The sequence below is a fragment of the Erithacus rubecula genome (genome assembly GCF_903797595.1).
Source record: "Erithacus rubecula genome assembly, contig: SUPER_Z_unloc_3, whole genome shotgun sequence".
Taxonomy (NCBI): Eukaryota; Metazoa; Chordata; class Aves; order Passeriformes; family Muscicapidae; genus Erithacus; species Erithacus rubecula.
Genome location: NW_027635944.1, coordinates 1,376,893 through 1,393,315, shown reverse-complemented (window position 1 = coordinate 1,393,315; position 16,423 = coordinate 1,376,893). Strand labels below are relative to the sequence as shown.

The following is a 16,423-nucleotide window of genomic DNA, read 5'->3' as shown; positions in this document are numbered from 1 at the left end:
TCACACTCATTATTTCTCCCCCAAGCCATGGAGAAGACCACATGCATGTTTTTAACTTAGGTGAAAACAGCCCTTTTCTTGGCCTCAAAGAATTTAAAACTGTTTAGCTACATCAAGAAATAATAATAACTGTAGAGGAAAAAGTATGTCACATTATTAAACAGCTAACATAATTTAGACGTATTTGTTATTTGATTTAATAATTTTTTGAATTATACTTGGAGTGATTCATAAGGAACATCACCCACACTATATTGGCCATAGGTGAACAACAGTATGTACAAGGATAAGTGTAATTCATTCAGCAGTTTATAGCCTGTCCTGGGGTAACCCATAATGTTACTACATTCCACATCTTTCTGTGTGCAAAGCTTATTTCTGTATCTTTAAAACCCTGCAAACGAGAGCTCTGTGTGTCTGGGGTGCTTTTAGGGGCGTTATTAGAACCTGCTCTCCTGGGCAGCTTCTGCCTTTTGCCCCATGCTGTTTGCTTGGCTGTTTGGTGTTCCCTCAGGCACAGGCTTTGTTCCCCTTTTTGGGATCTATTTTTGGTTTCTTCTCCTGTTTTCTCATCTCAGAGAGGCTGCCATGGGTGATTCCCACAGGAGCAGGCTGGCTGCTGCCACGGGGTGAGCAGGGGGAAGAGTGAACCCAGAGTGGGGACAAGGACAGAGAACCCAGAGTGGGGACAAAGACAAAGAACCACAAGTGGGGACAAGGACAGAGAACCCAGAGTGGGGATAAGGACAGCAAACCCAGAGTGGGGACAAGGACAGCAAACCCAGAGTGGGGACAAGAACAGAGAACCCAGAGTGGGAACAAGGACAGCAAACCACGAGTGGGGACAAGGACAGCAAACCCAGAGTGGGGACAAGGACAGAGAACCCAGAGTGGGACAGCCGGGAGAGCCGCCCTGTCCTGCCTGTCCTCCTGTCTCCTGCCTCGAGGAACGCTCAGTCCCTTCCCGAGTTCTTGCCCCTTGATCCAGAGAATACCAGCGGGGCTCCAGCAGTGGGGGAGATGAGCAGAGAGGGCAGGGGGCAGGAGGAAAGCTGCCACCAGCTTTCCCCTTATCCTCAGAACCATGCAGAGCACCACCTTGGAGAGGGGGGATGTCCCCAGGATTTTTGGGCCTGGCTTTGTCCTCTGGATAGAGCAATTTCATTATTTTTTTGCCTGCTCCTGTTATGCTTCGTAGTAAACTGCATTTTTTTCACTTATCTCTACTTGCATTCGTTCCTTATTGGTGGAAAAGGACTGATCAAAGGTAAAGGACACAACTCATTCCAGAGTATTCTTTAAATTGTTTTAAACCAAGACATAGACCCACGGTCCCCCAGGGACTATCACACACATGCACACTTCCTCAAATGCTGAACTTCAGATACAAGTCTCAGATTCTCATCTCATTAATTCTTATTTTACTTCACTGAGTTTGATAGTATTTCAAGACTGCACCAGGACAAAGAAACCTGATCTCATTAAAACTAAACCTCTCAGAAGGCTATCCGAGTACCTGTTTTCAAAGATGTGTACCTTAATGATGAAGACTATATGATGTCCCACTACAGGGCAGGATGAAAACTGCTTTTTTGTGAAAGTTGCTATGCAAAGGCTCCACATGATCCAAGGTATATCCAAGCAAAAGTAACCTCATGGCTGTGACTTGGGGGTGATCCAATGATCAAAAACTGATATTCCTGAGTACAGGCTGAAGGACTGTACACCCACATATTATGTACAATTTTTATAAAAATTATAAATGAAAGTAGTTTATAAAGTCTACACCTCTTATCAACATCTCTACATAAATAATTAAACTGAGCTGAAAGCAAACTTTACTGAGAAGTATGACTTCTGCAGCCCTGCTGCAGAGATTTTTTGCAAGTACACACAGTTTTATAAACTAAGCTTTGAGAGAATAACAGACTCAGACATAGCTACAGTTTTCACAGGTAGCTGTTGCTGGTTTTTTATTTACAGTTAGTATTTAGTGCTATGTTTATGTAGAATTTAATGGTGGAATCAAGCTATAGGTGGACCAAAAGATTTACTCATTCTGGAGTTTTAACTCCACTGACTCTCTTTCTCTGTATCATTTCCCCACCATTTATTTTATAGAAAATAATGGCCACTGTAATGGGACATAATCTTCTCTTTTATAGAATATAAAAATTTAGGTGACATTGGAGCAATCTTTCCTCCTCCTCATGATCTCCTCTCAGTAAAAAAATGCAGGGCATGCTTCTGAGACAGGTTACAAATGTGTCTTGGCTTGAGAAAAAAGTTAGTACTCTCAGCAGCAATGATTAAAAGCTTTAAAACTGTTTTAATTTGACTCAGCTATAATTCATTACAAAAGCTTCTTATCTTGAGGTACAATATCATTGACTGAGAACTGCAAAGAATTTTTAAAAGAAGGAAAGGCTAGAGAGAGTAACCAAATATGCAAATGTTTTGAATATTTTTTCTTAATAAAATATTAGTATGAAGGTAAAAGAAAACAGTGTTCATAATGTGCATCTCCTTCCCTTTATGCCTGCAATGGTAGCAGTTCTCACTGGCCTAATTCTGTGGTGTGCTGAGGGCTTCCAGCGAAATGCTGAACTGAAAAGCTTTGAGATTACCTGAAATCTTACCTGGAACTTGTTAGCTTCTTAAAAACTGAATCTTAGATACACAGACCAATCTTAGATACACAGATTATGCATATTGACCTCTAAATTATTACAACATAATGATGTAAAAATCCTTTGGATAGCTTACTGATATCTTGACTTCATGTAGTTTAACTGACCTTTATTTGCTAAGATATTTAAGCCAATGTCTGGAAAGGAGCCAAAAGAAAAAAAAGAAGAGAGAGGAATCAGATTAATCTGCAAGTCTGTGGTTGGCATAGGTTTAGCAAATGTTACAGAACATATGGAATGCAGAATTCACTGCTATTTCACTGTTGGAAAAATTAGTATTAAGTGAAGGACAAATGCCTGAAGTAACCAAACTACATCTTTTTCAACTCCTAAATACATAGGAAGACAATGAAGAAAAGCCAAGCCAAAAAGTGTTCCACTGCTAAGCACCACTTTGTAACCATTACAAGTAGCAAACCTGTTGCTTTAGTTTATTATTCGTATTGCAAGTGAAGATGAAAGTTAAGATACTCCAGTAAAAACACACATCCTGTGGCCTTAAATTAACAGTCCTGTCTTGACTGCAACAGAGAGTGAAAAAAGTCACTAAAATCCAGAACATTAAAATGAGACATGGTAAGTGCAAATCTATCTTGTCAGACTCCTCTCAGTATTACATACGGTTATTAATAAAACGCGTTACATTAACTAATTTAATATATTTCAGCATCCATCATCCTCAGCTTACTGAGTTTTTCTGTAACTCTGCAATTTAGGGATGTTGAGCAATGTCCCTCAATGACACAGCCCACATCAATGCATGCCTGCCCTGAGGTCACCTAGCAAGTCACTGATATCCAAGCCAGCTCTAAAGAAAGACACTTTTCATAATCGCCCCTCAATCTGGTAAGTGAAAACACGTGGGTAGGTTTGGGTAAAGCCTGCAAGGAGCCCTTTCCAAATGGAAAACAGGTGCTCCAGTTCAATGCCATGTAATACCCTACTGATCATTAAGTCCAAAGGTTACAGGACTAATGGTTTCCTCGTGGTGATCAGGGAGCAAAGACACTGGCCATGGTCAAACAGCTGGGGCACATTTTACGTGTTTCCAACACATGCTTCAGTTTTAATGAAAGTAAGGGTTTGGCGCATTTATTAATCTTGTAATTTTGCATAAAGGAGTCCCATTTTCCCGAGTTTTCTATTACACCACATGAAAAAACAAGAGAGATAATAAAAGCCAGAGACCACTACCAGCTGATGTTGCAAAACGTGCATTTGTTTTCTAACAAAAACTATTTAGCACACAGATTTCAGAAAACACACATGAGATATAATAACAAAAATCCTGCAATCCTCCATTTAGACAAAAGATGTAAGAGGAATATCAGTATTTAAGAGAGCATGTCTAGCACACCAGAAAGGAAAAAAGAGCCTACTTGTTTCTAATAACAAACAAGTTAGTCCTAACCACATGCTTATTATTTGCAATTTAACCCAGTGCAAAATAACCCCACTGCAAACATATTGAAAAAATAAAATAATCCATACATGCTTGTTTTAGAAAGTGTAGATTTTTTTTCCCAATTCAAACAGCATATTTAATTTTGAGAGTTCAAAACATTTGCAATAATGAAGACAGCTTTGAATTTATAAAAACCAACCTTAACACCTTCTGTATAGAAAAACAGCTCTCAAATATTCAATAAAAGGGCTCACTGAATGCACACAGTAATGTCAGTACTCACTTCAACTCAACCTTGGTAAATAGATCTAGAAAAATGTTTGAACTCTGGTGTCAGTTTGAGAAAGCTGAATATTAGATCACAACATTGAAACCTAGAGTGATATTTCTAATTAGGGGCGTTTGCTCAGAGAATCACCAGAGGACTGGGAGGAGGGAGGGGCTGATCTCTGTCCTCATCTTCTCCTTTAAAAAGTTTGTTCAGCAATTTCCAAAACCCACTAAGTAGTACCTAGACAGGCTGGTTTAAACTACAAGCATTCTTTAGTATGTATTTAGTATGTATTTAGTATTATTCTCTAGTATACTTTTTGAACTAATCACAGTGGTTAAAATACCAGGAATACACACACTACTGGTATGACACATTTGCACCAGATCTAATAATAAAGCAGAATGAAACAGGAGAAAATGGCTGCAAATGGATGGTAAATCAGTTTTTATCAGAAAACAAATTATGGTTCAATGCTAGCACATTGAGATAAAATTCAAACTCTCCACAGCAATGTGATGAACTTTAACAATAAATCATGTATTTTATTGCTAGAAATGGTTGCTCATATCATTTAGCATCAAAAAACATCACATACATGTTGTGTGAAAGAAGATTGTTAGCACAATGCTATGAAATTATGTAGCTAACAATTTAGGTGATGTATAGAAGAATTTCACATAGTAATTGTAAAATGTTTGACCTGGCAATGGAACAAGTAAAATACCCTTATTTTTTAATAATCTCCTTCATCTTAGCTGTTAGCTAACAGAAAAAATAATCATTGAGGGGATTAACTAATCACAGTGAATTTTCTGACATTTCAAATGCTGCTGCCAGCATATGAATTCTTACAGTGGTGTATAAATGTACATCTCAGCCAGAAAAAAAGGTCAAGAGCATAAATTAAGATGCACTGTTTTTCTCCTCTCAGGAAAAAAAAAAAAGAAAAAAAATGATATTACAACAGAAGTGGGGGAACATCTGTGAAGGTCAAAATAATCTGAATTTTAATACAGAATTGTTGTAAAACTATCCATTTTTTTCCTTTTTATTTTCTTCCACAAATATCACCCTTCTGATAGGAAAAAAACATCAAGAATTGGGCTGTCTTCACTGCACCCATCTCACCAGAAATCCATTTTGCCAGTGCTAGCCATTGCTACAGTGGTGCAAGGTCATTCTGAATTTTTTTTTTTTTTTCCCTCTCTCTGGGTGACAACTAATCCAAGAAGTCTGTGGCTTGGCTCAATAATATGTGGAAATGAGCCTTTATTTGCTGTGGTTGTTGCAATTGTCAACCTAACTAGAAGCATCAAAAGAGAATTGTGTCCACTCAAAAAAATGAATTATTTGCTGTGGTTTCTCGCTTGCAGGGCCACAATCAAACTTCAAATCAAATAGATGTCTATGAGAATTGTGATTATTTAAATGTCATATGGACTGCAAAACATTCAAGACATTCTTCTGTACAGCAATTCTTTGAAAATTTGAGATCCTTAACCAGTATAGAGTTGCTATTTCTACAACATTTTTTCCCTTGAAGTGCAGCCCTATTTACAGTACTCAAGACAGGAGGAATTTTTATTCTCCAAAATCAGTTGTTATCGTCACAAAAGCTATCAAGTTCCAGACAGGCTGAGATATTCTTGTTCCTGGCAGAAAAAAAAAAAAAATCTGATCCAGCTCTGGACCAAGGAAAAAAAAAAATGAAGGGAAAAATAAGAAGAAGAAAGAAAAAGGAATAAGATAAGAGAGAAGAAAGTACAGAAGAAGGAGAAGAAGAAGAAGGAGGAGCAGTAGAAGAAGAAGAAGAAAAAAAAAAGAAAAAGAAAAAAAGAAAAAGAGAAGGAAAAGAAAAAGAAAACAAGAAAAAGAAAGCAGGATTTACAGACCTCCAACCTTTCCCTCAACAACTATAGCATTATTAGGATGATAAACAGCTCTGTCCAATTTTCTGGACTAAAACACATCAACTCCTTTTATAACTGTCGGTAAAAACAGTGTCATGTCTAAATTCTCCCATCCCCAGATACCCAAGTGCTAGGAAAGATAATTACCTTGTCATCTCTGTCATCCTCTTCTTCCTCGTCCTCTAGCATGTCCTCCACTACCTGCAGACAGAAACAGTAGTAGTTGTCATCATTTAAAAAGAAAGAGTTTTGTTCTGTCAATTCTAAGCCTTTTGTAGATGAAAACTTTATTAACATTTGAAATAAATGCACAGAGGGAAAATGTACAACTAGGAAAAAACACTTGATCTAGTGATTCAAATTTAGGAAAGTTTTATAGCTTTAATTGACCTACATTGGGGAATTAAATTCTGAAAACCCTTCCTTTGCAAAACGCTTGCTTGACAATTTAAGTATTTAAAAGGTAGTTCAAAATTCAGTATATGCCTGCTTTAACTAAAGGAATCCTTTGTCAGCTCCAGTAGTGCCTATGCAGCACACACACATGCTCACTTCAAATTTATGATTACCTACATAAAAGGTCAAAACTTTTAATAGAATTTACAGTGTTCACCAAGAGATTCTTGAAGAATACAAAGCTGGGAATAAATTCATAGTAGCTTATCTCCTTATCATGTTCAACAGTGATATATACCATATGCTCCATCAACATTAGCCCTGTGTTTCTTTAATAAAAATTTTATACAATCTGTGCATCTAACTTTATGCACATTAATTGCTAGCTGCACCTGCCACATGACTGCATCTATGTATTTTTCCATATTCAGTTTTTCAGTCCAACACTGTGAAATATAAATAGACATTAACTTCTTTCTCCAAATATTAATAATCATTAATCATATCATCAGCATGAAATAAACCATTAAGTTTAGTTTACAGAGAGTTCAAATGATTTTCCAAAGATGGGCCATGGCACATTCGGACTTAAAAATCTCTCTTATTACACTGTGATCAGTTACCCTAACAGGAAAATTCTCCATTGATGGAAAGAAAGTTGTACCTCATTATAACCAGAAAATATTGTGCTTCTTTATGTGTATGTGTATGTAAAAGTACCTATTAGAATATATGAAAATCTATAGTGAATGTCAGCCCAGTGTCCTATTATGGGTGCAAAAAATTTATACTATTATTATAAAATATGCATAAAGAGGAAAAGTGGAGGCAAAACTCACTGATATGAAACAGTTTTTATTTAAGACAATGCACTAAAATTACAACTTGATAGCCACCCCCTCAGACAATGCTTCAAGGGTGTTCCCACATCCATGTACAAGAATTTAAGGGACTTTATCCAAGAGCCAAATTCGGGTAAGAGAATAACTGAAAAATAGAAGTGTGTGAATCAGTTTCCCTTCTTAGAGTTAGCTGTACTATCAAGAAGGTCCCAATTAACCATGTGATATGGGCAGAGCATGAACACATGGTTTGATGTAACATGCCCATCTAGTAGAGCACTGTGCATACATGCAAGTCATTCACAGTTCAAAACATTTGCAGTCTCAGCTATTCCTCCTTGTTTGAACCCTGTCCCAGAAGCCATCTAACAACAATACTTTAATGGGGAATCTCCAGTTCTACTGGAGGTTTGAATGAGATAAAAGCAGAAATGCAAAGAAACCATAAGGAGCAAGCATGTCCAAAAGCATGAGAAGGAAGCATGATCTGAGAAATGAAGGAATTGCTCTTGAATTCTTCCATGCCTAGAATAAGAATTTTAGCAGAAGGAGCCTGACTGACTGCATCTTCTGCAGTCTTGGATCTGCACCAAGCAGGCAGATGCCTTCTGAGTCTCTGTGTTGAGTTGATGTGGACAGAAATGTGTATTCTATCACCACCTGTTGGTGCTGGGTGGGGCAGTGATTCCTTATCCCTGTGGCACATTCCATCTGCTCATGGGCCATCTTTAAGATAAGGTGGGGCAATCACCTTTATCTTTTCCACAACCCATCCTCCCTCCAGGAAGATATCATCTGCTGCTGGCCCATTGAGTCCCATTGCACAAGTGATAAAATTCCATCATCCCCACTGAGAGATGCTCCAGCCAGGGACAGGAGCCAAGACTTTCCTACTCAGATAAAAACTGAGATTTTGGACTGCAAATTACCTGCTTTCCACTGGATTCCAGAGGAAAGCAGGACTTTTACACATCATCCCTGCACTTTCAGAGGAAACTGCACCTTCTCCAGGAGCACTGCTCCAGTTGAACCACATCTGCCACTGCAGGAGGATGCAGCCACCATGGAATGGGACTGTGCCAACACCCTGACTGACTGACGGGTGCAGCTTGGATTCTGACTCTAGCAGGGTTTGGGGATTGTTCTTTGTAATACTGTATTTCTATTTTAATTTTCCTAGTAAAGAACTGTTATTCCTAATTCCCATATCTTTGCCTGAGACCCTCTTAATTTCAAAATTATAATAATTTTGAGGGAGGGGTTTTCATTCTCCATTTCAAAGAGAAGCTTCTGCCTTTATTGGCAAACACCTGTCCTTGAAAACAGGACAGTCTCCTCAAGCAGAAGAAGGAATCCAGGCTGTGCTCTAATCACTATCTAGTCACTATCTAGTCACTAGTCTCCCTCACCAGTCTGTTGGCCTTTCAGGCCAATTCTGCTCCATCTCTCAAAGAAATGGAATCAAAGACAGTTTTGATCACACGGAAATGTTGAGAGGATGCTGCTGAAATGCATGCAGCCCCTGCTCAGTTCAATAAACCTCTTACATCCCATTTAAAGGGGTCTGAGTGATTCAGGTTTCACTGACCACTCTGAAATAAAGGTATTTTCTGTTTCTTATGCACCTGCATCACCTTCTTGTTCCTCTCCTGGTTACTCATTCCTATACTCCCTGGGTGTTTAAAGTCTTTGGGGAGCTGAGCTGTAAACTGCATCACTGGAATAACTGAGTTCTTTAAAAACACACATCCTCAAACCTTTAATGCAGTTGGTTCCAGTGACACAGTTTACCCAGTTTACTAAGAAGCTTCACCAGCTCTACAAAGAAAATAGTAAACTGAGAAAAAAGGAGGAAAACAAGCTCTTAAGGGCTGCAGCAAGATGGAAACTCTCTTAGATAAGTTTTCCCACAAGCAAAACACCCATTTAACTATGCCCTTAGTTGACTAAAGCCCTAGATATAAATCAGATATGTTGATTCACACACTGCCTAATGCCCAGAGGTCACTAAGTCAGTAGGTTTCTTACTCTTCAACATTAATATTCCCTAGACACTTAAGGATGTCATTATGTACATCCAGAAATTCATTGTCTTGAGAAAGTTGAATAGCAGGATGCAATTTGTTGAACTGGAAATCTCTAAAGTTGTTGTAGATGAGGGCACCTCATAGAATTCACTTGCATAACAGTATCTATTCTAAATTATCCAAATGATAATACCTCAGAGTCAGGTGGGGTTTTTTTTACCCCACCTCTAAGGATCTCAAACTACTTTACAAGCTTCTATAGGGAGGCAAAATGTTAACTTGTTCAAAGGGCATAAAAAGTCCTTTGAAATTACTTGAAGTACCAGCTTAAGCTCACATTTCCATCTCCTCCATTCAATTTTTTAATTCAAAAGTCACTACTAGTCTATGCTCTTTCCCTAGTTCAGCCTATCAATTTTCTAGTTCATGCTATCAATTATATTCAAATTTGGAGTACTGAATTGTTTGGGAAGAAAAACAGAATTCAATTTTTGTAGCAAAATAAAATGCAATGAAAATGTGCCTATGCCCAAGATGAACATATAATTCTTTGAGTATATGAAACATAGCCCATGCTTTCACTCCTTTTGAAATTCCAAAGAAATGTTAAAAGAAAAAAACCCAACACACACAACCATTAAGACCATACAGATATGATAATACAATTCATTAAAGCATCAAAACAACTGTTTTCAGAACCTGATCATAAATTAAACAACAAAAGTAGATTCCTCATAGTCACATGATACATGAATCATTGGCACACTGAAGCCTTACAAAATCTATATACTGAAGTACAGTCTACTCCAGAACAAAGCAAGGCTGTTCAAGAGAGATACTGTAAATCTGAACACAGGTTTCAGTTTAACATTGTATTAAAAATACAGTAGGAAAAAACCCTGCTGTGGATTTTTTAATTCTTTGATTCTGCCTCATTTCTATTCAAATGAAGTGCATATGTGCCACTCTGTTTGGAAGGAATACAGTAGTTATTTGGATCCTCATGTTAAGAATTGCATCTGGAGGAGGTATAATGGAGAGAGGGAGGTCATGGGGAAGGAGAGAGATGAGAAATAAGGTGGGCAAAAAAAGCAAATTAAGATAAAATGCAATGTTATTTATCTTAATAAAAGTTCTATGGCAAAAATCTTGCATTGTCCTTAGAACATTCAGTCTAAATGATGCCTTCTGATACCTTGTTTGAAATCAAGTAGCATTAATCAAACAAGAGAAGGGCACTAGGGAAATCAGAAAGATCTAATGCAAGCAGTTAAAGGCGACATGACCTTCTGTAACATTACTTGTCACAGACTTACATGCTGCATACTGGTAGACGGTCTTGAAAGAAATTGTTTCTTGGTACTGTCCCTTGAATGTAGTGCAAATACAGATGGCATTTTAAAAAAACACTCATAGGTGGCCTCAAATACAACATGGAAGCTACTTCATTGCCAAAAGGTAAGGAGATGATGTTTAAATGTTGCAAAGTAAGACCCTTCTTCTGCAATACATCCCTATTAAAAGCTTATAAATCAGAAGCAGCATGTCACCTAATTCCTATGTACTTCCTGATCCATTCTCACCATCTTCAAAACTTGCAGGTCAAAATACTCATAATCCATAACAGATTGGAGGACCACGGCTCTGCCACAGATACCATACACAAGGTCACCAGAATGAAGCACAACCACCACTTTGCACACCAAAGAAAACCTCAGCATCTGTGCACTACAATGCAGTCTTCTGAGGAAACTGACACTAAATGCAAACTGCGTTTATTCCAAAGATCTACTGAATAACAAAGAAGATAGAATTTCTGAGAAAATAATTCACTTTGACTTCTAACCTCAACATCTGCAAAGCAGAGTTGGATTCTAGTTATTTACAGGCATGTTAAATCAAGGCCTCACAGCTGTAGAGGACTTGGAAATACCACCTGAATCTAAAGAATCCGTGGAAAGTAATGCACTGAAACTTAATATCACTTTAATGAAAGGTACTTCTCTCCTAGCATCAACCTTGCACACAAAGTGTGCAAAACATCACTAATTGTCACTGTTGCACATTTTTCAGCTGATCCAAAAGAAACACCTGCACAGAAGATACTCTGATGTCTTTACATAGTAATAGTACTAGGTATTTGTCTGCAGTGAGATGTAAAATGAAGAACAGGAAAGGGAAAACTCTGCAGATAGCCATGATGACTGTTACCTTAACATTTTAACAATGCCCCTCATTAGAACCTTTTCTATATCTGCTTGGATCTTATTGATGTAAGATCTAAGCAGATATAAGTCCTTCAAAGCTAGGTGGTTTCCAATTAAAACAAAACACTTTCTATGCCACATACTATGATCTCAAAGTATCTACAATGTATCTACAGACATTTGTATATTCATATATAAATACTAAAATTATAAAAGAAATAAAAAGTTAGGATGAGATTTGGTTCCAAATTAAATGCATTTTAGATGTGCAATTAGTAGGACTGTTTGGATTGATATTCATATTGTCCTGATATGAAATGTACTGTAAGCCTGTGAGCCATGCAACCCAGCATACACCTGTAAATGTAATATAAAATCAAATTTGTATGGATTGAGAAGAATGCATAAAACCACTTGGACTTTCTCAGATAATTTCTTGGTAGTTAATTTGAAGGAAAGATAGCTGTTGTCCACAAGTGCACTAGAGCAGCAGTTATGTGCTCATCTTCACAAGAAGAAGAATTGCCAAGGAGAAGGTTCACAGGAGATGTATCTTCATTAAAATGTCCAACTTTAATACCATATTTTTGAGGAAAATAAAAATCAAATTGACAGATTCTGATTAGGAGTGCAGTGTATCTGGGTCTTGTCAGATTTATAGGTTTTGATCTTGAGGTATTCATCTGTAGTAATCATCAGGATAACTGAGCTACTAGATGTGATAATTAGTGTGATAAGCTTTTCAGTAATATTGAATACATTGCAGTACAGAAGACAGGAGAATAAAAACAAAAGCATTAATACTTTTCTAATAAATTATTTTCTGTTTTTCACATAGGCACTTAAGGCATAGCACTGTCTTCTAACAGAATGCATTTTGTTAGCTTATTCTGGGAAGTGCTCATAATGTAATTTAGTCTGATTCTTAATAGGAAATGAGACTAATATGGCTATCAGAGCCTTTTGATGCATGCTGCTGATTACACAAGAGGTTTATAATGTCAACAACAGAATTTTTATTTACAGTATAATACATTTCTTAGGAACATGTATCAGCAGTTGATTATACAAGAAATACAGTTGATTATACAAGAATACGTAATCTTTTTGCTGTAGTCAGCTTTATATGCCCTCAATATTCAATTGCCAATATAGTTAAGAGTAAGTAGTTTTCTTTCAATATTTGGTTCTCATTTGTTTTAGATTTCTCTTGTGTTTACACAATGCACTCTGAACTGAATATTAGGTGTTTATTTGAAGTATGTCTCCACCTAAAGGCTTCAATATGTACTGTCAGATCTCTCAGAATGCTTAATTTCTAGTTCAGCAGAATAAAAAAATGGCATTCTTTGCTTGGCTAAGTATCAGTGAAAGGTTACAATGCAGGACTATTAAAAATAGCACCCTCACAAGATATTGCGAACTAGAATTCTTAGGCTGAACCTTATGATAAATTAACTTACAAAGAACAGGTCTCATTATGTTTTCATTGTTATTATTATTATTTAAATATATTGTTTCCAGATTCTAGGATGACCATATATGCTAGTAGAACAGATATACTTCTATTCAAAAATAGCATTTATCCAAGTTATTTTAAACTTATAGGTGTGGCCCTATTAAACTCAGATTTGAAGCTGACCAGCTTTTTGGTATATAATATTTACGGTACATATTTTAGGTGAAAATGTATGTAATACATATATTATTGCAATTTCAAATAGGTATGTTTGCCCTGGTATATATATATATAGTTTTACCAATATGGTAAAATCCCAAAGTTCTTAAAGTCTTGGCTTCATTAGAATGTGTTAAAAGTGAGAGAAAGCCAAACAAAAATGAATAAAAATCTCACACTACTATGGAATTTTTTCTAGAAACTTAACTGATATTAGGTTATATAGTACTGGTTATTTATAATAGCCACTACAATCTTTCTGTGAATCTTGTTGCCATTTAAACCATAATGCAAAAAAAAATTCATTGCAACAGCCTCATACAAAAAATGCTTCCTTTGTGCTGTGAACTTCAATTTCATTTTAGATACCAGCAAAATTGAAAGACTGTGGAAATAAAAAGTGGCAAAATTTAAATGAAACGAACAGTTGGTTTTTGGCAGGGAAAAAAATCCGATTTTTAAAAGAACATGGAGACATTCAGAGTGGGGTTTTGGTTTTGCCTTTTCTCTCCAGGTGATTAAAACAAGCCAAAACATTCCAATTCCACAGCACGTTTGGGTTTTGCAGCTGTTGCTGGGCTAAGAACAGGCACATAAAGTTTTACCAAGGAGTTTACTACTGCTGCTGTATGCAAACCTCTGACACAGGTATTGTGACTGCAGCAGGGACAGCCTCTTTCATCTGCAGCCCAGACAGCCACTTGCAGCACCACAACGTTTACTTAAAAAACCTTCATGTAAGACTTATGTGGATTTGTTCAAGTTTCACTTAATAGCAAATTATGAAGAGGATATTTCATAAAGATAATTCTCCATTTAAATGCAGCAGGCCACTAAACGTTATGATGCAATCTATAACAAATTTGTCCAGCTTCAGTGATTATGTGCACTCATAAAAATTAGATTTGGTCAACAAAAATTTAAATGCATGATTAAGCTGACATTTTCATGTTTCTTTTCTGGTATATTAAAAGAAACCCCTCCCTGTCCCATTGTGGAGCACTGCATTATATATTTATTTCCTGACTGTACAGATCACATAGGAAAAAAAACCCCCAAAAACATCTGTGTGGAGACAACAATGATTCTTAGTAGACCATGTAATATTCAGGCACATGTTGCCAGTAGCCCTTGTTCTTTGACAGCACTCACCCTGCCCATACAGACAGATTATGACTTCTTTGCAAAAGGCCTTCTAACATATTTTACTGATAACAAATGAAGGCAAAGTTTATGATTAGTTAGGAGCTAGATAAAACAAGAAAACATCAGTTCTGCGTAATATCAAAAATAATTTTATAAAGACAATCATGCTTTTGCAATCATAAATCTGGCTGTTTTCACACACATATTGTTCTGTGGCTAACTCTGTGTGCTCCCAGCAGCCTGCATGCTGGGTGGGTTTGTGGCTACTGCCACTGCTTTCATACCAGAAGCAAAACTTCTCAGGAAAGTAGAGTCAGAAAACAGGCAAGAAGTACTTGCTCAGCTGACAACCTTCTTTTGTACCTTTGCAAATTACATACTCCAGACACTGTCTAGCTAGAATACAAGGGCAATGTTTATTATATTTTCTATTAATTCACAGCAAAAATTAAGTCTGCAATTAGAAATCTCTGCAGATTCCCTGGCAGAATAGAACTTCTGGACATGAGGCTCAAAACCCCAAAGTCCCAGACTGGCAAAGGATCTGAAGCATTTGGTGCTTGTCCTGTATTCATACACGCATGAAAACCTTTGAATGTGAGGACTGTAAGGACTCAGGCTTTAAGACCACAAAGTGAAGAAACAGAAAAAACCCAAAATTCCTGCTTTGTTTACTTACTTGGTAACTCAGTTTTCAACTTCTAGGAAAACAGCTAGGTAAAGTCAGGCACTTCCCTGCTGGAGTTAATTTATGCATTGAATGTGCTGCAAAAGTGGCACTCACAGCCCCAAACAGGAACAGCAACAAATCCACCTGACAGTGCTCTGACAGACACTGTTGCCTGGCTCCTAGGACAAAGTGATAGGATTCTAATCAGAAAAGGTCTCTTAGGTGAAAGTGAGCTGGGCTTCCATGACCAACTCAAGCTCATTGTACTGACCACCTTTTCTTAAATGAAGAAATAATTAACTGAGATGGATATATTCATAAGCATCATTCTACCCATTCTCACTTTGGTTTCTTTAATTTGGCAATTTCCAGAACACACATGAAGATTTGAGAGGACTACAGAAAAGTACCCAGACTCATATCGGAGGACTACAGAAAAGTACCCAGAGAAAACTGCTTAAAATATTAAAATAAAAGGCTGTCTTTAAGGGCAAAATTATTTTTCTTCCATTCTCAAAATTTCACCCTAAACATGGCTAGTTCTAACTTCTAATAGAAACATACACATGTAAATCATCAAAGTCTGTGTGGGAAGAATCTACAATGAAATTAGAAGATGCCTTGTTTTAAGTTTTAACTATCAATGCAAGATGTGATCAAACCTCTTCTCCATAGGAGCATATATGGCAGAAGAACTTTAAGAGGCACTTTCAGGGATGTGCATTATTCTTCTATTAACTGTTAAACTGCTTGGATAAAAATCCCTATCAAATAATAGACCAAAAGGAGAAAAAGATTAGTACCTTCAGTTGAGATAACATCAGAGCAGCAGAGCTTGGCAGGGCCATGCTGCTCTCCCCACACAAGCAGACATCATCAAGCCCAGCCCCCCTGCTCACACAGATCACCCCTGAGCATGTTGCCCAAGCCCACGTCCTGAAAGGCCTTGAGTATCCCCACAGATGAACAACTTCACAACCTCTCATGGCAATCTGGCCCTGGTTGTGACCACAGACATGAGGAAAGTGCTTTCTTGTGGTCAGATGGATTTAATGTATTTTGGTTTGTGGCCACTGATACTGTCCTGTGATGGAGCACCACTGAGAAGAGGCTGTGTCTCCCACCCACTCCCTTCAGCCAGTTGTACACATCCTCAAGAACTCTCCTCCATGCAGAGC

General features: G+C 37.4%; 1 protein-coding gene across 1 annotated transcript in view; it reads right to left on the bottom strand.

Annotated features, from left to right (window-relative positions):
• The window catches only part of MCTP1 (multiple C2 and transmembrane domain containing 1), a 215,244-nt gene that overhangs the window by 31,882 nt on the left and 166,939 nt on the right, over positions 1-16,423 (bottom strand). Inside the window, 1 exon segment of the mRNA XM_079331356.1 lies at positions 6,427-6,480. Coding sequence (XP_079187482.1) covers positions 6,427-6,480 — 54 coding nt within the window.